Source organism: Fusarium solani (genome assembly GCF_023522795.1).
Source record: "Fusarium solani strain SB1 chromosome Unknown bctg00000009, whole genome shotgun sequence".
NCBI lineage: Eukaryota > Fungi > Ascomycota > Sordariomycetes > Hypocreales > Nectriaceae > Fusarium > Fusarium solani.
Genome location: NW_027072144.1, coordinates 1,142,266 through 1,164,481, shown reverse-complemented (window position 1 = coordinate 1,164,481; position 22,216 = coordinate 1,142,266). Strand labels below are relative to the sequence as shown.

The 22,216-nt window shown below is 50.8% G+C and overlaps 5 protein-coding genes across 5 annotated transcripts; 2 read left to right on the top strand and 3 right to left on the bottom strand.

Moving 5' to 3' along the window:
- Positions 1-690: 690 nt before the first annotated feature.
- On the bottom strand, positions 691-6,849 carry MRS44_013430 (uncharacterized protein; the record flags this gene model as incomplete). The annotated part of the gene is made up of 7 exons (XM_065616903.1): positions 691-1,790; positions 1,967-3,309; positions 3,658-4,585; positions 4,648-5,282; positions 5,380-5,669; positions 6,135-6,229; positions 6,327-6,849. 7 exons carry the CDS (start codon positions 6,847-6,849, stop codon positions 691-693), a joined length of 4,914 nt encoding a protein of 1,637 aa, XP_065472975.1.
- Positions 6,850-10,390: 3,541 nt separating this feature from the next.
- On the bottom strand, positions 10,391-10,813 carry MRS44_013429 (uncharacterized protein; the record flags this gene model as incomplete). The annotated part of the gene is made up of 1 exon (XM_065616902.1): positions 10,391-10,813. One exon carries the CDS (start codon positions 10,811-10,813, stop codon positions 10,391-10,393), a length of 423 nt encoding a protein of 140 aa, XP_065472974.1.
- Positions 10,814-13,791: 2,978 nt separating this feature from the next.
- MRS44_013428 (uncharacterized protein) lies at positions 13,792-16,269 on the bottom strand (the record flags this gene model as incomplete). The annotated part of the gene is made up of 3 exons (XM_065616901.1): positions 13,792-13,926; positions 13,977-15,845; positions 16,009-16,269. The coding sequence occupies 3 exons, from the start codon at positions 16,267-16,269 to the stop codon at positions 13,792-13,794; spliced, it is 2,265 nt and encodes a 754-aa protein (XP_065472973.1).
- Positions 16,270-17,478: 1,209 nt separating this feature from the next.
- On the top strand, positions 17,479-18,579 carry MRS44_013427 (uncharacterized protein; the record flags this gene model as incomplete). The annotated part of the gene is made up of 1 exon (XM_065616900.1): positions 17,479-18,579. One exon carries the CDS (start codon positions 17,479-17,481, stop codon positions 18,577-18,579), a length of 1,101 nt encoding a protein of 366 aa, XP_065472972.1.
- A 1,611-nt stretch (positions 18,580-20,190) lies between these two features.
- On the top strand, positions 20,191-21,641 carry MRS44_013426 (uncharacterized protein; the record flags this gene model as incomplete). Its single annotated transcript, XM_065616899.1, has 3 exons — positions 20,191-20,289; positions 20,348-20,555; positions 20,605-21,641. The coding sequence occupies 3 exons, from the start codon at positions 20,191-20,193 to the stop codon at positions 21,639-21,641; spliced, it is 1,344 nt and encodes a 447-aa protein (XP_065472971.1).
- Positions 21,642-22,216: the final 575 nt, after the last annotated feature.

Here is a 22,216-nt window from a genome sequence, read left to right as displayed (position 1 = left end):
TCTCTCCCTCACATCTATCTACATTTGCTTGGCGGCCCTTGTGGACAGCTGTTCTCTACTAATGCGTACACGATTCTATGCTTCCTTAGGTTTTCGACCGTCTGCTTCGAGGCTCCGTACCTACAGTCTCTTCCCCCCATGTTCAGCTTCGTCTGGTTAAGCCTCGATCCTGAATTACCCAAAATCTGAGTCAGTTCCATGAACTTGATTGCCTTTGCGGCTACTTTACGCTCGTTCGGTATTTCCTGGGGATCGGTCCTTCCTGGAAAGGGACCTAGTTCCCGGATTCGAAGTTGTCGGTATTTGCGGCAGCACAGTAGCTATCGTTTGTCGGCCTTCTCCGCAAGGGCATAACCTTCGGTTGAAGAAGTCCTTAAGTCCTATTTTCTCTGTTCGCAACTGTGTGAGTAGCGCGCTCTGTCTCTTTGAGTCCGTCGTGCAATTGCAGGATTTTGCGGGAGGCCCTGGGTTTAGTGAGAGTGATGATTAATGATGCATCTTTAGGTTCCCCTCACCTACCTGTCATGTGACAGGGTTCATCACGCCATGGGAAATTTATTGGTGACCTCACGCAGTCAAGAGGGACAGAGTGTGTGTAGTTTGGCCGCAACGGGTCACCTGTCACTGCGGTCTTATGCGTAAGCGTGTTAGACCGCAGCGTCAGAGAGGGCCCAAATGACCCGGGCCAAACTAGGATGGTGGAGGGGACGGTGGTTGAACCAGCAGAGACAGCGGCGCTGGCGAGCCCGTCTGGAACTGGTGGTTGAGCTTGTACAAGACTGACGCGTTCGTCGTGAAATACACCCTGAATGCCTCCGAGGTCCATCTCCCGAGCATCTGAATCTGGTCGTCGAGGACCCCGCTATCGTGCGCATGTTGTGCCGCACCCTTCCGAAAGCTGTGGCCTGAGTAGCCGTCCGTTTGTAACCCGAGTGCCCTCAGCTTAGTTGAAAGGATAGAGAGGAAGTTGTTGCGGCTGAATGGTTTTCTGTGGAGGGAGAACAACGGGGCGTCGTGTCCCCTGGGGTCGAGAAGTAGCAGCTTTTGAAGCGCGTCTACTGGGCAAGCTCCGTCTCCTGTTTTTGCAAGAATGATCTGTACTCCTTCGTGGCGGCGGTCCGTCTTACTCCTCTTGAGTGTGAGTTGCGCATGGTCGAACGAGGACGAGAATCTGATGTCTGAGCGCGTCAGCTTTGTTGCTAGGAAGATAGAAGGCGTGCCGAGGTCTTCTCTCTTGTATGTGAATTCTCCGATGCGGAGGAATCCAGCAAATGCTACGCGGCAAGCAGTTGCGAAGTTCAAGTCGTCTCTGAGGTCCGTAGTCATCTGCGAGGGCTGTGGCGGAAGGGTGGCTAGGCCTGCTGATAGCTTTGTAATGGCCTCGCGCGAAATCGGCTTTCTGACCCGTACTTTGGTCCTTGGGGTAAGTCTTCTCGCGCCGTCGATGAGACGCCGAAAGTGTTTGTTATTAAAGAGTTTGTCATCAAGAAAGTTATCAACATGGTAGGCCCGGAGGGCGGCTAAGTCTGCCAGAGCCGTATCTGGCTTAACTGCTTTCTGGCCGGAATTGCCGAGGAGCCGTGAAGTTAGCCACGAGATTAATGACTGCCTTGAAGCTGGCCATGCTGGTAAGTTTTGTAGTGAGCAGTGCCTTTCGTAGTTACGCTGGGCGGAGAGGTAGACGGAGCGCGTATTGGCGCCGAGCCCGTTCCAGAGCAACTTTAGGTGGCCTGCATCGAGCTGATGAGCTCGTGAAGAGAACCACGCGGGCGGTTCAATACCGAGAGGTCCTGCCAGTGGGGGCAAATGTTAGCAATCTGTTGAAGGTTATTACGCGAGAGCGCATCTGCTAATGTGTTTTCCCCGGAGGGGAGCCAAGGTGGCACAATTTGGATGTCTCTCGCCGCCGCTAGGATAAGCAGGCTCTTCAGAGGTGCATTAGGCGGACCATGAAGGAAGCCTTTACTTAGTCCTATGTGCGCTGTGGAGCTGTCCGTGTGGGCAACGAGAGTATGATGAAGCCAATGGTGGCTGAAGTGTAGGAAGCCTTGTAGGATGGCGTCTACTTCGTTGGTGTTGATGTGCGCATGTGCGTCTTGAGCAAGGGCCAATGTGGCAGCATTGCTTGCATGAAGCTGGTGGCAATGGGCCAGCCAGCAGTCCGATGTGGACTTGGAAGAAAAGAAGAAGAGCCCCTGGCCTGTGGTGGAGGCATCTGTGTATAGATGCGTGATGTGGCGGCGGCAGGGGTCAACTAGGAGTACGCCGTTGAAGAGAGACAAGGAGTCCCTCCACCATTCCAAATCGTCACGTACCTCGTAGGGGATACGGCGGCGCGCGCTCTTCCCACGTGGGAAGGCGGCTTGGAAGGTGTATAGAGACTGTAGCCTTGTTCTTCCTAGCCGGACGACTCTTGAGCAGAAGGCTAGTAAGCCTGTAAGACTCTCGGTTTGCTTGAGGCTGAGACTCGCTGCGTTCAGGGCAGCTGCGGCGTCCAATGTGGCGCGGCACAACTTCTCTGGTGGCAGGCGAGCTTCCATCGCAATGGAGTCGATTTGGATACCTAGGACCGCGACGCATGTCCCTTGCTCGTCCTTTTTGGTGTTGCGAGGGATGCCTAGGCGGTCGGTTACGATGTTGTAGACCTCGTCGAAGGCACCCGCAGGGTCGGACACTGAGGGCGATCTTGTGATGGCGATGAAGTCGTCTAGGTAATGGTTCATGTAGAATGCAGGGAGGAGGCACTGGAGTATCCAGTGGAGAGCCTCCGCAAAGAGGTTGAATAGAAATGGGGCTGTTGCCAGGCCAAATGGGAGGCAGCACTCGACGTAGGTGGAATCGTTCCACCGAAAGGCTAGGAGGTGCTGGTTATCCTCAGCAACGGGGACTATTCGGAAAGCGTCCTTGATGTCCCTTTTGATGATTGTACAGCCTGGGCCGGCCTGCACAACCTGGTCGTATATATCGTCGATATTCATATACTCGATGGTTGACCAGCTGTCTGGTATACCCTGGTTGACGCCTCGGTCAGGGGGCCATGATAGGTCGTGGATGCGGCGCCATCCCCCATCCTGTTTAGGAACTAACCCAAGCGGCGAGATGAAGGAAGGTTCAGAGGTCAATCTAACCCGACAGAGCCTAAGATCCTCTGCTAATTTTTCCGTGATAATGTTGGGTTCGTGTATGTGGTGGTTGGTGGAATGGTAAGACTGCCTCTTGCCTCTGTAGCCTATCTGGACACCGTGCGTTAGGATGCCCACGAGGGTGGGCCCAAGGTTTCCGGGATAGTAGCGGAGGAAGTTGCTCCAGCTTTGCGTGTGTAGTGGTGAAGGAGAGAACTCTAGTTTCGGGAGTTCTGGGTTGAAGACGGGGTACTGGGTGGCTGTGTTAGGCCTCGCCGGTTGACCACACGGTATCGCGCCTGTCGCTGGTATGCAGTGTGGCTAACAGACCGACCGACCCAGACCGACCCCTCCGGTCTGTCGGTCTGGGTTTGTCGGGGCCCCCGGTCTGTCGGTCTAGGTCTGCCTGGCTTCAGTGGCCCGGTCGGTCTAGGTCTGGCAGTCTGATCACGTACTGCTTAAAAAAAAGGGGGGCTTGTCAAATGACTACAAAATGAAACCCTTTTGCTCTTCGTACCCAAGCATTAACTCCTACACTACTAGCCCTCTCATCAACCAGTGCTTTTGGAGTTGATCTGCCTCGACTATATCAGGTGCTAGCCTATTGCGCTCATCCGTGATCATCTTCTTTGTCTGGCTAAACACTCTCTCGCATTCAGCACTCATGCCAGGAATTGAGAACAGATCTAGCGCCATTCGATACAAGACTGGATATTCTAATTGATGTCGGCTCCACCATTCAAGAGGGTTTGCAACGTCTAGATCTTGGGGGTAGATTGGCCGTGCCTGGAACAAGTCAAGCTCGCTAACTGCCTTGGCCTTCTTTCGTTGTGTATGCAATGAGCGGATTGACCTCTTCCCAAATGAACTGTAGTCGTTAACATCAGCTTCGATCTCATCGGGTTCGTCTTCCCAAAGACCCGCTTGGGCTTGAGTTTCAACTTCATCCTGTCGAACGTATTCATCAAATAGGCCACCCACAGCGGACTCCATGTCGCTATACCACTGCGGTCTATTCATCGCGTTTTTCCAGTGCCGCTCAAAGTAGTCAAATCCATAAGATGGGTGAAGCGCTAGCGCTGCTCGGTAGACGGGTGTATGGTCCGTTTTGACGTAATAGTCTTCAAGCTTCGCCCATCCGCAGTCAATTCCTGACTTAAAGTGGGAGGCTTCCTCGAACCGAGTTTCCTCCGCGGCCTGCTTGAATTTGACGAACAAATAGTCCATGGTCTTGAGAGTTTCCCATATGGCACCATGCCCGCCCTCTGCGCCCGGTTTACTGGCGTTGCCCTCCATAGTCTTCGTAAGGATGTAAAACGGCTTCAGGAAGTCGTGGAAGCGCTCCAGTTCAGCCCAGTCCGTGGCGTTCAGGAAATCTTTCGTCAAGTCACGGTGAACAGGATCACTTTTGGGCTTTTGCCAGCGAGATTGATAGAGCTCGATGGCGCTGCGCAGTTCAAGTGCTAGGATAAGCCGGTCCTACGTCAGCAAAAACGTCCAGTAGAGGCGGATGACGGAAATTTACCGCGTCTGATCATAATGTAAATGGAATTCCAGCGTGTCTTGCCATCAACGACGACCTCCAATGTAAATATCACATCGTCCCCTGCGAGCTCGGTCTGTAAACGCCGCAGCGCCTGTCGTCGCTGGTCCGTCCGACGGATATAGGTAGCAAGGTTGTGGAGCCGACCAATGGCCCCCTTCTTAGCCCAAATATCGAAACTGAATTCATCCGTAGCCCCACGAAGCTCCGCCTCGAATTTAGCGACGTTTGAGCCGAAGATAACAGCCCGGACAACCAGATTGATAATATGGCCTATGCAGCGTAAGCGACGGCGGCCGACGTCCATCGGGAACCATCTAGCCAGAGCCTCTAGGCAAGTATCGTTGCTTTCGGCGTTATCAAGCATGAAGTATCCAAGCTTTGACCCCATTTCATAGCGATCGATTACCTCCTTGACATACGGAGCCATATTCTCTCCAGAGTGTGGACCAACGAGGCGTGGCAGTCCAAGAAGGACATCCCGCTTTTCGCCCTCGCTGTCAACAAAGTGACCGACAATGCCGATATAGTGGAACCCGTTTGAAGCAGTCCAGAGATCAAAGCTTAGGTGAGTGGAGCTCTTTGCGCCCTGAACAAGATTGAAGATGATCTGTTGTCTGGATTCAAAGGTTTGACGGATCCACGAGCAGACCGTTGTGTGATGCTCAGGAAGTAGCCGACTCGCAAGCTCCCCACCGTTTTGCTATCAGCCACCGAAGCCGCTCGCTTGATGCTTGCCGGAAGGTGATATCTTCGAGGATGACCCAATCCACGAAGCGAGATTTCCATGACCTTTCATCGAAGTGGGAGGCCAGCTGAAAGCCTAGGCTGGCCTGTCGCGACAAAGGACGCACAGAAGAGGGCGTTGACGTGGCTGCCAAGGTAAACGGAGTTGTCAAGCTGGGATTGATGCCACCAAATTCTGTGATCTGGTGCTGACGGAGTAGGTGCCTCGCGGCGTGGGCTGTCCCCGATGAGGCGTACAGAGCCGTCGAATAGCTCCTCTTTTCATGGCAGAGTCTGCAAAGCCAGTAACGTACCCCCTTGTGCTCTAAATTTGCACCATGTTGATATATCCATGACTCCTTCATCTTTGTGCCGACGACCCGTCTATGACGAGGTCTCTTTTTGACGCCCACAAGTCTTTTTCCACAGTGCCATATATTCTCCCAATCGATGTTGAATTCACACTGGGAAGCATCGCCTGCCGTGGTCCCCGGGGTGGTATCGGTCGAGGTTGAAGGCAAATAAGACGTAAGGGACTGTGGTATAGACGGCACGGGGCTCGAATTCCTGCTAGAAGATATCATGATGCGGGTATGGATATGGATGCGCACATACAGAACATGAGCGAGAATGTTTGTAATAGTTTGTTCGCACGCGCCAGTGCCGACGCGCCAGGTGAGTAAACAAAAACCTGTCCCTGATTCCTAGGGGCATAGGGGGCCAGTGGCGGCACTGAAACACACTAGCCCATTTCGGCCAACCCAGGCCGACTCAGACCACCCAGTCAGACCGGCCTGTCCGGTCTGACGGTCTGACGAGAATTGGCCGGTCTGTCGGTCTGCGGTCTGTCAGACGGACTCAGACGGTCTGCCAGACGGTCTGTCTGTTAGCCACACTGATTGGGAACTGCCCCTGGCGAGCCATCCATCACTTACACACCTCGATTTCAAATGATTCTAACCGCAGATACCGCTCGAACTCGCTACCTATCCCCATAGTCTTCGCTATTCTGTTTTTGACCCACTGCTTGAACACACCGTCTTCAGGTATTTTCCATAGCACGCTTAGGGATGCCACAGTCTCCGCAATTGCCTTTCGCTGCTCATCCATCGGCCGGTTGCAGCGGTACCAGCGGTCGATGTAGTCGGAGAGTCCAATTTTAGCGTCCCTCATCCACACAAGCTGCTCCTCCGAAGCCCAATTCACCTCTAGGTAGCTCATGCCGAGTGATAGATGGATGGTAATGGATGCGGCAAATAATGGCGACTCTCTAAGCTTGGTATAGTGCTCATTGAGTTTCTGCCAGACAGTGATGATTGAGAGCCTCCGATAGTGTCGATGATCCTTTCCGATATCGTCAATCTTCGATAATCCGGATGGTTTGTCCGATCTATCACATTGTCCCCGGCCGTGACATGGCAAGGAGCTTTCCAGTGGCTTTCGCGGATATATGTCCATTTCGCAGTCCTTGAATCGAGCAACTCATAAGCCTGGCCTGCTAAACCTCCTCGCGCTATTGCGTATCAAATATATCCAACAGCATTTCAAATCCGTGATTTTATATTTGTTTGATTTGAAAAGAGGTTTTGGATTGTTTGATTGATGTATTTGTTTCATGGAATTTGATTTGTCGGCAGCGCTGGTCAATGGGAGCTGCTTAATAGCGGCGAGGAGATTCTACCTTCAACAATAGTAAGAGGAGACGTAGATAGCTGCTCTTAATTGAATTGGCCTTATTCTATATACTTTGTTTTGACGCCTAAATACGACCTGTTCTAGGGGGCTGACCTTGACCTGGCTGCTTCTGCACTGATGAGATCCGGACTTTTTAATAGAGCTGGCTGCACCGCCTTCACTAGAAGGTATTTGGAAAACTTTGCCCAGTCAGATGTTAAAATCATGCGCCCATAAGGCTCATGCGTCCGTATCAAATGCCAATAGTAAACCCTATTATAGAGGCACGTATTCTGTCCTAACTATAAGTCTTTCTACACATACAACCTCGATACTAGCCAGACTTTTACTTCTTAATTCGTTCTGTAGCCTCTCGCACCACCTTAGCTTCTCATTATTCCCAATGCCACACGCCACGAGTTCCACCTCAACCCTCTCTAAGAGATCCATTATTTCAAGCCCTCCTAGCACCCAGTGAAAAGCTGCCTCTGCTCGCGACCTTACTTCAGCAATGTTAGGCATTGGCGCTTCAGGCAATATTGGAATGGCAGATGCTGTGCTTGAACCTAGCACAATCTTCATACGTAGCCCTCGTAATCCATCAGCCCAACCCCTGCACAGATCATGCCAGTTTTCGCGCCCTGCATCGTCAATCATCTCCCGGGCAAGAAGTTCCAATCTCGCGAAGCGCATTGAAGCGCGTTGCCAAGGGGCCAAGCCACTTGTGAACGCCCGAGCAGCCCAAAGACCGGACCTGAACCAGTTTATAAAGACAAACTCGTTCTCAATGAAGGGAACAAGCCGCGCTTCATGATAAACCTGCGAGTTCACTTGCAAAAGGCTTGTCGGGAGGCCAGATAATGGCCGGTCTGCCGAAAGTAAAGGGGCGGTTACAGTAGATTCATCGCGGCCGGGAGAGAGGTCCAAGTTGCAGACAACGCGACGAAGGCTGTATTGTCGATGGATGTGTCTAAGCTGCAGTGGCACGATTGGCATCTTGCAGCGAGGACTTGTGAGGTGAAGCCAATGATAGATGCGGAGACGAATCTCGACGGGTAATGATAGTAAGGTCGTTGTCTGATGTTTAGGCTTGTGACCTAGTTATGGCCTATTGAAAAGTCGGCGGCGTTGATGTCTATTTACCTTGGATGGCCCTAAGGCCTGCCTTGATAGTTCCCATCTCCGCTCCCCAGTAGTGTGGCGGAAGCAGTGGTTTTCATGGTGATGGTTCGAAAAGTACATGTTGGGTTGTTGAATGACAAGCTTGGATGGTTGCTTTGGGGGCTGGTCTCTTTCTCAAGAGCCTTGGTTGCTAAGCTGGGCATAACGCCTTTTTTGTTATGAGGCATTTATACATACGCCAGGGCTTGGGATGACTTTTCACCAGGCCATGATCAACGGGGCCGTGAGATTCTGGCCTCATCACCTACAGGGTGACTAAAGAGTCAAAAGTATTGACTCCTAAAGTGCTGCACAGTCGCTTCATCGATCGTACAAGCTAAACGTGACTGGCTTAAGGTATGCTATACTATTACATGGTAATGACGGTATGGGCGATGGTACCGTTGGCATGATGAAGATGATGGTGTGATCGGTCGGAAGCCGCCGTTTCTGTGCGGCCATTATTGGGTTACTGTCGTTTAGAGTTTCGCTCCATATTGTGTGATACCTCAAGCAATCTGGATGGCGGCACTGGGCTCGCAGCTTCCCACAAAGTTCAGCCACACCGGCCCGAAGATAAGGTTGATGATCTGATGTTCATGAGCCTAGAATGTTACACCACTTGGGGATAATCCACCTCATGCGACCTGCTATTGACTTCGTGTAGCATTACTTGCACCGCTGACACGCGATATACAGGTTATTAAGCTGCGTACGGCTTGCCAGTTAAAGATGCGGCAAGACGTCGAGATCTCTCCCCGACTTTCGAGTAACGTGAATGATAAGCTTATATCACAAACAAGCATGTGTCACAAAATCTCAACCTTCATGACAGGATTGAAATAACATAACAAAGCATTAGATCAATTGAATTCAATCGCTACCCTCTTCCCTGGATAGCTCAACAACAATTTGACATGTTCTTGCATCATGACCGGCCTTGCCGCTGTTAAAACAAAAATGGGGTTAACCCCAGAAGACTGTTGAGACTTATACTTCAACAGCCGCATATTCCACAGCGGCCTTCCCTCGGTCGCGCGGTCCCGCCTCAACCACCACTTCTCGACGATTCAGCCTGTACCTGTATATCAACATCCATTTGATCAATTGCTTCCCTTGCCTCATCTACAGTCATCTTCCCTCTATCTTGTAGGCGGGTTCTTTTTGCTCTGCGCCGCTTACTAAGGGCCTCATTTGACCGTCGAAGGTTCTGGACCTCAGACTCTAATAAGGTCATCTTATGCATTACCTTCGTTCCCTTAGTCAATGACTTAAGAGCCTCAAGAATAGATGCCGGTGAGCTACATTGGTGCCTTTTGATTCGTCTTTCGAGGTATTTAGATTGAGACCTGGCCTCAAGGACTGTCTGGGATCTTTGGGACCTAAGGGTTAGGCAGGCTGGCCTCCTCCTCAACAGGCGTTGGGGCCCGTAGCTGCACGTCAAGCTTTGATATGACACTTTCGGGGTTTATTGGAACAAGCTCGGCTCCTCCAAAAACCCCCTTGATATTGCTTTTCGTCATGGTGGCCTTGTAGGCGGCGTAAAAGCCTAGGAAGAACTCGGTCTTCAAAAGGTGGGTAATAGAGCAACTGATCAAATGCTCAATCTCTCGAACATATGCTTTTTTAAACGGGCCCGAAGAACCCGAAGTTAAGAGGCTGGAGTAGATGAGACGGATGAGGCGGCATACAAAGCGTGGTAATCTTGTTTTCCTCGCAATATGTCTCAAAGTCAACTGAGTGGTGACGTTCGTAGCCATCGAGGATCAGAAGACGATAGTGACTGTTTGATCGGATGCTTGTATGCCGATAAAAGTGCTTTAACCACTCGAGGCCCGTCTCGTTATCGGCCCAGTCATTTTGAGTTGTGGTAATAGCCCAATCACCTGGCAGGTTACTTTCCTGGTATCAGCTGGGGAGGTGATATTGGTCTGCAACCACGATGAACGGCTGGATAGCCCACCCTTCCGCATTGATACCCTGGATGACCGTAGCCCATTCCCGATTTCTAGGCTGGACTGGTTTTAGGTTTCCACGCCTATCTGCGCCTGTAACGACCATTCCGCTTGCAATCATGCCCATCATAAAACTAATCTCATCAGAGGTATACATTATCGGCAGGGGTGATATCATATTTCGCGATTGTGTCTGCTACGAGCGCGAACTAATTGCGAATAGCAGTCGGATCTTCGCATTTAGCCCTCTGATATTCGTATTTACGATGAAAACGCGCCTTAAAGCCTGGGTGTCGCTTGACGAAGTTAGAAGCCCTGCGCTTGCCGCCAGGTGATGCATCGCGGTCCGCAAGCAGTCGATTGGTCATTTCTCCAACACCACGCGGCCACGGGGGAAACCCTCGCGAATATAGGTCGACGATAAATTGAATAATGATATGCTCCTCTAGATCGGATGGTTTCCGCGAGTTAGGCGTAGTATCGCATCGCGCTAGGACGCCATTCTCTCGGTCAAAGAGAGTACTGTAACGGAGTTGATAGATCTTTGCGGCGCGTCGGAGGCTTAATTTTGGGTCATTTTTATAGGTTTGAAGTGCAAGAAGGATATTGGTCTCGTTATCTGATTGTGGCATTTTGTGCGGTTGAGAAATATGTGATCAAATGAAAAGAGGAGAGGTTCACGGATTTTTGACCCCTTCGCTTGCCATGCACGTTAACCGTTTACAACTAAATCTTGTTAGCATGGCGGTTAACATATTAAGACATTATCTGGATAACTATCTCGATACGGATGTTGACTGGCGTGGCTTCATACGTTTAATATATTTGGTAGCAGCGTGCTGATATGCAGGAGCACAACACACAATGCCTTTCTGAAAAGCCATTCGGGGCTACATTCAGTCAGAAAGATAACCCCCTGCGTGCTTTGTAAAAGTAACGCGCAGAGTGAGGTTGCCACACCTTATAAAAGTCTAACTTGCTAAATCTAAGTCAATATTATTGAACCTTTCTTTTCGTTCGCATACTCCAGCTAAGCGAATATTCATGTCCCTATGGAATTAAGAGCTTGCGTCCCTCATGAGTTGTGAACTAGAGTTGTCTAGGTAAATGACATCCACACATCTTGCGGCTCGCCCCTTACATGCCTTCATCGGGCTCAGACACACGACCTGTACACAGTTTACCGCAGGAGTCATATTGAGCCAAACCTCTGCCTTGCTATATCTCAGCGCCTGGCTTGGCCGTGACCCGAATTTTCTTCATTCCCTGGGACTTTTGCAGTGACCATCCCGCCACAGCCATTCTTCGGCCAGCTCTCTGCGATGACTTGTATATCAGAGCTATTCGGTCGTTGCAAAATGGATTCTTCGTTATAGCTTTGTGGCACGAGGGGATCCCAGTTTGAAATTAGTAATCTCATCATCTTCCGTTATACGCTACTAGGAGTCGGACCTTGCCTGCTAGGCCGCTCGCGATGCCTGCTGATTCTGACCTCCGACTGAATTGCCTGCAGTCGCGCTTCTTCATACCAGGCGCTTAGTGTCTTGCCTTGGTATGCCAGGTCTTCATCCTTGATAAATGTGCTAGTCATATGATAGTAGTATGAACTTTCGAGCTTGGATGACATTTTGATGCAGGATTTGCTGGTGTTTGTTGTTCTAGGCGTGTTGTCAGAAAAGCATTTTGAAGTTCATAGGTGGAAGCGTGTGGGGTGAGGAGGCGGCTTCAGGAGTTTCCAAAATGATTTCGCCTCATCAATCCACGGCCACCTGATGTCCGGTCTAATATTAAAAGAACAAGCCCCCCAAGGCCAAGGTATTTGATTGTAAGTGTGGTTTTTTCTGGGGGGAGGGGGGTTCTTTGGCCGGTAACGACAAAAATCTGTTTAAAAATACAAATGCATCAGTCTCACTAGGACACCCACTCATGTAAACGAGGCAGGCTGGAAGTCGGTGACAACCGACCACGGTGGCTGGAAACCGAACTGGAGTCGAGACCCTGAGTCACGACACACGAGCTCCAACTGTTTCCCTGGCCCTCCAGGTGCCGATCCAAGCGCGTTACATTACAAGGTCACATTGGTGGCTGCGGTGCTGTTTATTCCAGTGCCCGTGCAGGCTGTCGGACATAAGACAAGTCGATGAGCTGTTAGCGATCAAGCATTGCTTCCCACAACATGTTACATCAGACGAGAATCTAGGCCTTACAGCTCGAGGTAAATTGCTGATAGAGTGGCGGCAGCGTAGTGGCTAATAAATGATCCGTGAAATCACCATGGTGTGACATCACTATTTAGTGCGCAACCGCCAATAGCATCACCATCCATCCATCCATCCATCCATCCAATCCATCCATCTGGTCGTCAGATCATGCCAGTGGGACGCCTTTTCGCCAATTGCTAAGGTATTCTTTAGCAGCTTCCTGTGCGATCGATCGGCTCGGGATGGTAAGACATCAACGGACGAAGCAAATCAGTTAGGAAATTTCGAATTTCCTGGCTCTTCGGAGGTGTACGATGGATCGAGATCAATGCATGCGGGTTCAAACTCGGTGCAGCTTCGATGATCTGACATGGAGGGAACCTTAACATGATTCTGTTTGATGGCGACCCTCCCTTTCTACACCCTTGGTAACACTGTTACAATGGCAAACCACCATCCGCCGCTAACATTTTACGATCACGAAAGCTAATTTATCCACCCTTTAAGTCGCCCTCTGCATTGGCATTCTGGTATCCTGGAATCCCTAAAATTCGCCTTCTTTGAGAGAGCTATAGGTCCGGTTAAACTCTATCAATCTCTTTTGGCCATAAATGACGACGCGCCCGCTGCGAGACCCTCTCCTATACCAACCTTGGGCCCCATATCTGCCTATTGAGTCTCATACATTCGGTCCTTTCCTCCCTCATCCCGTGCAGATACGGCGTCGAATCATTGTAGTCTATACTCTCCATTTGTGCCATTAACGACGATCTCACTCGCGGGATATTAGTCATTTATCAAAGTCTAATATCTGACGCGTTATTACGGGGAATTTTTACATCTCGTTGTCCTATCGACCCCCAGCTTCCTCAGCCTCTGAACGTCTCGACCAGCGCTCCTAATAGTCCAATCAGTCCGTCTGGATGCCTCAGACTGCCCATTTAGTCCGTTTGACTTGGCTAAACTAAACCAGCAGTCCGTCTGACTTTGGTCAGACGGGACTAGCAGTCTGGCTGAGGTGTGCAGACTGGACTGGCAGTTTGACCGAGATGTGCACACTGAACTATCGGTCCGTCCGTCACCGTCAGACCAGACTGCAGTGCAAACTGCGGTCTAGACTATTAGTCTAGACACGTAACTGGTGGCCCTTCTCCATACCGGCCTCCAATGTTGAAGGCATCATGTCGCTTTACCAACTGAGGCAAAAGGGAATGCGCACACCATTAGTGCGGTCGTTAATCATGCCTTATGGCCTGAATGTGACACATCACATGATAATGGTCCAAGGCATCACGGAATACCTCCGTAACCACACAACGCAATTCCGTCGCTAAACGGAAGCTGGCATGATATAAAGAATGAGCTTCCTATACTCTTCTACATGGAATCGGGCACTCGATGGCCCTCAATTATCCTCCCTCGTGTGTGACGTCCAAGCCCTCCAATGACATCGTCGAAATGTCTCCTCGGCCACTCTCCTTCTCACGTTCTGAATCATAGGCATCGGAGATAGCAGCCGTGGTTGCCGGATCGACATAGCAATACTAGAGCCCATAATTAGACAATCGAACACCTCACGAAGCGGAATGCTTACTTCTGAAGGGACTATCAGAGTGCTCCTGTCCCAGGACCGCAAACATTCCAAGAGATTCAAAGTTTCAATATTCATAGATCCTCGCTGGTCAGTTACCGTAAGTTTGGCTTTGGAGAAGAGTCGCTCTGTCTCAGTAGACATAGGCGCAATCGATAGAATGTCGATGGCCATCATAGATAAGTTAGGGAATCGCCTTCGCTGGGCCGGTTCTAGCCACCATTTCAACGGATCCGATACCATCAGCACAGGCTCGCGGCAGTACACTTCGTACTCGTCATCATCCATGTTGAAGATCGTAGCCTTTTGCTCTTTCATCCACACTTTGTAACCATTTGGTCGTCCGGTAGATGGTCCTTGTGCCGAGCTTGGTCGAAAAACAGGGCAGGAGGAGGTGGTTGACTTGTATATCTCCCTCCACAGTTCCCCCACACGAGCTTTAGCTTTCTCAATCCACTCATTCCTGTCCTCCCACGTCTTTTCCATGTAAGCCCACTTGAGAGAAGGATGTAATACTGTTGCTGCTGAATAGACTGGTGAATCTTCCGTCAGTTCATAGTAGTCGGCCAGTTTGGCCCAGGCCGTCTCCATCATTGTAGCCAAGTGGGGTAGGGTGGTGGCCTTCTTGGCGGCCTCGATGTGATGCAGGAGGTAATCCATGGTAGGCAGAACGTCAGATATGGAGTCTCCCATGCCTTCGTTGGCCATTGTAGCATCGTGAAATGGCTCAAGAAATTTGTGTGTCTCAGCCAAAGTTACCCAGTCAGAGGACGTCAGCACATCCCCCTGCAGGGCCGGCTCTTGCGCACAAAATATGGTGATGGCTTGCCGGACTTTAGGCCTGAGTACCCACTCAACCATTTTGTACCACGAATTCCAACGAGTCTCGTTGTCGCGACGTAACCTCAGACCGTCGCTGAGACCAGTAAACGTTTGAAGCCGCTGAGGGGTCCACATGATGTAGACCACGATATTGTGAAGTTTCCCTATCGCTCCTCGCTTTCTCCATTGTTCAACTTCCTCGTCGGACGGCCCACGGTAGGAATCTGTCGTCGGTGGTCGCTTTCCTATGAGAAACTCCATCACAGCCAGATTAATGATGTGGCCGAAACAACGAAGTCGATGTGGAAGAGGGTCGTAGAAAACATCGAACTCGTGTTCCAAGTCGTCGGAGACTTTGTCGATCATGGTGTTCATGTTGGTGGCATTATCCATCATGAAGTATCCAACTTTCGATGCGATTGCATATTCTCGTATGAACTCCATGATGGCTTCTGCCATGTTCTCGCCGCTGTGCTGCCCTTCCAATTCTTTAATCCTCACCACAAGGGACTGCAGGCCATGATCTTCGGTAACGAATTGGACTGTGAATCCTATTACGCCCAAACAATTTGGCGATGTCCAATTGTCCGGAACAATGTGGATCGAGGAAAGGGCATTTTGGAGAGCGCGCTTCACAAACTCCTTTTTGTTGTCGTAGCCCCATTGTAAGTCGTTTTTAACCGTATCACCAGACCTCGGGAGGAAGTCATCCGCAGCCGGACAAATGCACCGGATAAAGTCGCGAAAGGCCGGCTGTTCGACGTGAGCAAAGGGGAGACTGCAGGCGACGGTGTAGCGGCAGTACAGCTCGCGCAGGGTGGCTTGGTCAAGTGCATCTGCCTCTGCCGTCGCCTTGCGTTTCTTGGCGGAGTGTAGAGTTTCATTGGCCAGGAATGCAGTGATGTCTCCAAGACGATTTTGCGTGACTTCCCGCCGGATTTCTTGTCTTCCAGAGATCAGAATGTTATGCTGCTTGCGCAAATGATTGACGATGGTGGACGATCCACCTGAGTAATTGTATTCCTTCTCTCTTTTCTTGTCGAAGCAGGGCTGGCAATGCCACCATTTCGTTCCGTGTTGGAATAATTGGGAGCTTCCCCCTCACTTCAGGGTCACATCACAAAGTCCTAGATTGAAAGTTGAAAGTCCTAGATGGAATCGCATGGGATATAAACCCCTAGGGAGCTCTCATCATGACAATAATAACAATAACCTTGATTTTATCAATCACACCCAGCATCACTGCGCAATTCGACAACATTCCGTTGGAATCGACCCAGGCTGCCGGAGTGCTCTTGCCTTCTTCTATTCGACAATACTCCCAAACAGGAGATGTCTTTGGGCGGCAGATGCTAGGAGTTGACGAAGACGATGGTGTCAGCGCACGGGTGGCTACTGTAAGTTCAGAATCATCCAGGTGGCTGACGCTGCCAATAGCACTGGCAGTCTCAGAGAAATCCAGGATAGAAGACATGATTCAGGAGATGGCAAGTAGACAACAAGGGTGGTGATGACAGAACACCGTGGGAGAGAATTATCTGGCGACTTCGATGGTGGTGCGCACAGAGATTATGTAGCAGACGACTTTCTCTCAGACCATTCTGGACACGAGAGAGTGAATGAGTATAAATAGCCAGACATGACTTTCGGTAGCCATTCGGGCGAAGCCGCAGGGTGCGTAATCAACGAACTACTTCCAATCGTTGGAGGCGTTGGATCCTCCATCTGTGGCCCAACTCGTCTGAGATCTCACTCCCTGCGCTCAGCAACCAACCGATTCCTCCGTCTGGGGGCCACCGTGAAACTGCCCGCCTGGCGCCATCCCGTCATGCTTCACGAAAAACCTTGGATCGTCGTTGCACTGTTCCACCCGCACCGGTTTCGCGCTCTTCTCGCGACAGCTTGGTGTCTGATTAGAATTGATTCTTGAGTTCGTTATTCGGCTTGCGCACGTATGGTTGACGGGGGCTCGGAAGTTGAGCATCCACGAGAAGGTATGCGGGGGATCTGCGGTCGCTGGCACATCGGTCCAGGGGTGTATTTTGGCCTTGGCGCAGGTCCAGGTAGCCATTTCAAAGCAATAAAATTAGGATGCTGTTGAACAGGTCGAAACATGTAATTCTGGGATCTTGTTCGGCCGATGGTTTCAGTTGCAAGGTACTTGGTATGCCATAGATTAACGCTGTGCTGGGCTGTACCGGCTAATATGTCTTAGCACTGCGTCGAAGTTTTTACCAAACGCGTGTCACACGTTGGACGCGTTGGATCGCGTAGTTGTTGAATTGGCACTCTGCAGCAGGCCACAGATTTAGAAAGACGTTGCCTGAGTCACCCCGAATCTTGGGACGGACTAATAGTCAGACCGTTAGTCTGCGACCCTCGGACTGGACTACTGGTCGGTCTGGTAGAAGTCAGACTGAACCATCCGTCCAGTCCGAGAGACGTAGACTGGACTGTCAGCCAAGTCCGAGAGACGCGGACTGGACCGTCAGTTTAGCCCGAGAGACGCAAACTGGACCAATAGTCTGTGGACTATTAGTCTGGACTGCAGTTTGGACTAATAGTACAGTTTTTGGTCTGGACTATTAGGAGCTCTGGTCTCGACCTGCACATGCACTCAGCCCCACGGGCACGGATACAATTTTCCACATGATAACCCCCTAGCCGTCAACCATACCCAGCCATGGCGGCCGCTATCTCGTCGATCCCGCCGCTGCGATCCCCAACTCCAATTCGAGATTGGGCCGTAGTCGGGACTTCGACTATCTCTCGTCGCGATTTGGCTTTGCCTGGCGGCACTAAAGAACGCATTACTGAAATCCGCGAGGAGCAACCAAAGACCCTACAAGACATTATTGAAATCGCCAATTGTATTTTGCGACACAGAGCGCCACCACCAAGCCCTGATTACAATAAGAGAAAGCAGGAAGACGGTTGCCAAACTATCCGTTCCAGCTTCAACACAGGCGTCTTAAGCAACAGAGTCAGGGTGGCCGAAAGCAAGATAGAGCTGCCCCACCTTGGCTCTACAAACGAACCCTATGGCGCCGTCTTCAAGCATGACACCAATTCTCCAAGAGAGCTAAGGAAATACACTAAACAAGACAAGAGGACTGGGCTTGGCGTCCCCAGCGTCCGCAGAAAATCGAACGAACAGATTCGACCAATTCTGCGTCCGCGCAGTCATCGTCGGTCCTCAAGCGCGCCTACACTTTCCAAGACTGTTCAGTTCGACTCAGACTTGGAAAATGTTCGCTATTTTTATCAAGCTGACCGTCCCTTCGCCGTGAGTGAAGATACATCACCTGTCACTGACTGTGATGAAACCGATATATTCCCACCTCCATATGATGAGTGCCTAAAAAGGGGAGCACTGTCTTATGAATGGGAGTTAGTCACGCCCAACTTCCCTCGTGATACTACTGCTCGTAAAGCCATGCCCGTCAGGCTTGAGAGGGTATATCTTTCCGATGACCAAACAGCCATATTGGGTTCCGTTATCGTGGTCAACTTGGCTTTCGAAAAGTCAGTCATCTGCCGTTTTACATTGGATTTCTGGAAGACTATTTCAGAGACCACAGCTCAGTACTGTGATGGGGCTGATCTCGATGTGATGCCCGGATATGATCGATTTGTATTCTCGATAACGCTGGTTGATACTGTTGACCTCGAGGCACAGCCTTTATTCTTTTGTATTCGCTATGCTACTAACGGGCAGGAGTGCTGGGATAATAATTCCGGCACCAACTTTCAAGTTGACTTTAGAAAGAGACACCTTTGCTAGGGTAATGAAGGGGGATTATGACCGGCTTTTGTTCGGATAGTCAATGGGTGCCTGCCCCAAGAGGGAAAAAAAGGTCTGGAAATCTCACTGTAACTAATCTGATCTGCGCCTGTGCTTCGACTCCGGTATGCCTACTTGCACTATGCCTCGATAGAGTTGTGATGCTCGCCAAAAAGAAGAAGAAAAAAAAAAGACAGAGAGAGATCATGCATTTTGCGTTGGCGTGACTGTTATCATGTTATGGATACAATTTGTGTACCTTACGCAAACGGGACTAGCAAAAACTCCGACTGTCCAGCTGAGGTGGGGGACAAGAACCTAATTGGCTTTGTAGGAGGGTGTGTGCCATTTGATAACCAAAGGATATCTCTTTGGTGGCCAGTACTGCAACCCGGCACATGCGATGTCTGTAGAAGCTTATCTCATGTCTCAAGTGAAGGTCTAGAACAGTCATAAGCCTGGGATCCCGTCCTGTCAGATCATGATCATACGAAATTGGTTTCCCTAAGACCGACCTCGTGCCCTCATGATAACCACAATACAGGCTTGTGGGGCGATCAGGGTCTAGTGCGTCGCGGATAACGGAGCAACCGGAACTTTTGAAGATCATGGCGCTAGCTCGATTCTCTGTCTCGGAGGTTGAGAGTGTGCAACATTGGATGTAGCCAGAAGAGATTGAATTAAAGCTGCTTCTTCTATCTAAGGAACGACGAAGGTCGGCCTCTTATACTTGTGCTCAACCTGCCGATCTTCCAGGCAGCAGGCTGTTGCCTGCGATCTGGCGTTCACGCTGACCGTGAAGCTATTCACGATAGTCGTGATCCTTGCCCCACTTCTAACACTCTGAACCTATGTAAGCCTAGCAAGAAGGCTCAAAGCTTGAATGTTGCGCCCATGCAGGTGGCACAAACTTAGACTTGCTGATCCAATGAGCAGGCTTGCGATGAACACCGCGAATCTTATTGCCCCTCCCCGAACAGGGCCAAAATTTCACTTCATTGGCGCCTCGCTCGCAAGGAATCCATATGCTATGTGTCAATCGTACGACCGAAAGTGGGGACGACACAGTCACCCTACATGGCCCATGTGTGACGGTCAAGGTTCCCAACGTAGTAAACCGTAACCTGATTTGGTTTATGTTGGCAGTTGTGACGGGGCGTAGAGCACTGAGCATAGGATATCACGTCCGATAATGTCAAGAAATATTCTTGAGTTATCGAATTGTATTGAAAGCTGGAGAGCTATCTCGACAGGGAAGTGGGAATGAGTGAAGCTATATATCCTATTCTGATTTGCTTGGTTGATCATGGTCGAACGCGCTCTCGTCCGACCTGTTCGACCCTTTCAAGGTTAAGGTTCACTTTTGATCGAACGTGGTCGAACTCGTTCCCATTCGACCAGTTCGACCACACACCACTTCCACCGGGGTCTGTTTGTTCCATTCCGAGCTCCGACGTTTTCCGTTCGTATCCTGGTTGGTCTTCCTACTCGTAACACCATCATCTGCACTTGAGCTGTGCTAAGGAAGCTAAAGGAACACGTCCCACCTCCTCCAGCCTGATCAATCTTTTCCCACCTTCACCACTTCCATATTCATCCCAGCAAACGGTGATGCCTCCGACGCATGCTCGCCCACTGTTCTTCCTCCACCACCGATCTGCCGCCGGCTCCTCAGACAACGGCCAGCTCAATGCAGAGGCACGCGCTCACGTCTCACGTCAAGCTCTGCTCAAGGCAGCCAAGCGGCCGAAAACCTTTCAGTTCATAGCGTGCCCCGGGAGCAAAGCCTCACCGAAACCATCATCGCCTTACGAGCGAGTCCAATGACCGTGGAGAGGACACGGATGATCGACGCTTGAGAGTCAACCACAGATGCAGAATCCCGCTTAGTCCAAAAAAGGCCGCGAGTTTTGACCCGTTCGACACTCTGGCCGTCCCAGAGCCAGAACGCGAAGAGCAATTTTTGCTTCATTATGGTGAGTTGTGCTTCATATCAGTTGAGCGTGACTCCCTAACATCATTCAGCATTCAACAGGACGCTGCCGGCATTCGGCGAGTCTGGAAGCAGCAAACGTGACTTTGTCCACTCTTGGATAACGAGGACAATGGAATCTCCTTCGGTCTTCTACACCCAGATACTTGGATCTTCTACTCACTACTCGATTCCGTCGCCTGGCGCTCAAGGGCAGGATCACATCATCACTAGCGGGCTGCAACGGAAGATCCAGGCTATCAGAGCTCTAAGAGCCAGAATAGAGCAGTACAAGCCTGGTTCTTCCGAGGTCGACCAGGGTCTTCTTCTTGCCATCTTTATTCTTGCCATTCACGGAAACTTTGACTTGACGGATAAATCTTCGCCGCATCCGCTGTCGCCTATGGCTACCTATTGCGATATGCACATCTATGGGAGAATGACGCTCGGTCAAGAGCACATCAAGGCGCTTTACTATCCCGTGGAGCAAAACGGAGGTATCTCATGTGTCGATCAGAATGCTTTTGGATACGTCTTGCCTCTGTTCTACAGCGCTCGGGCAGGGTGTGCGCCCAAGTTCTCTTGTCCACGTCAGCTGGAGCGACTGCTAGGTGGTGGTTTATGGGAGCCTGATGCTCAAGCCAGTGAAATGCTCGTGACTTGTGGCCAGCGTCTACGACAAAGTTCTGACGGCGCGATGCCCACGTATCTGGACCAAAGCCTGGCTGAGATTTTCCGAGTCATGTCCGAGGTCACTGTCGCCCTCGACCATTACTGCCGCGGTGGAGAAGGGGCTCCAGATTCCCTGGACGTGCTGCTCAATAACTGTGACTGGGCGGCTCATACGACCCTATCACTGCCTCCATACACGCCATTGCCTACGGCAGGTGAAGACAAGGAGTTAAACGTAGATGCATCATGTACCCTTCGCGAAATATGTCGGCTTTGTGCCCTCCTCCATATCGACATGGTCCTTCCCACACCGCCCCATACGGGGATCAAGCTACGCCACGCACGGAGTATGTTGCGCTTATTGGAGACCCTGGAAAACAAGAGACTACCAGAGACGGTCGAGTCTCAGGTCTCTTGACCTGGGCCACGGTCATAGGCGCAATTGCTACCAGGTTCACGGAACTTGAGATTCGCTACAGCAGACACGTTGAGAGGCTTGCGCAGGAAACGGCCTGGGACACTATAAAACCTCGTTTAGAACAGTACCTGTGGTTTAGACCGGTACACGACGCCCTATCTTGCCGTCTATGGCATGGTGCCACGAAAGAAATGCATCATTCTGATGGGGAACCGGCTCCGGAGGCTGGAGGGGAGCATGATTCTCTGCTGGAGGTCGATGAAACAACCCCTGGCTCATGAGACAATATCCGGCCATGGAAATGTTCAGAGGAAACATGTTTAGACCGGAAAAGGCAACACTAAAATAGAGGCTGGCCACGTGTGCTAGGCTCGGTTCTATAATAACCTCGGGCCGCGTAATCGTTTGCCGGTAGAGATGATATGATGATGATGGGCTAGACCACGAATGACATGAGACGGGCAAGCTTTTAGTGGCTAACTGGCTTTGGGGATGCATTGCTCGGGCAGGGGAGTGCACGGCGAGTCGAGCGCCACAACGAATCGACGGCTGGTGGCTTCGTATGTGCCTCAATG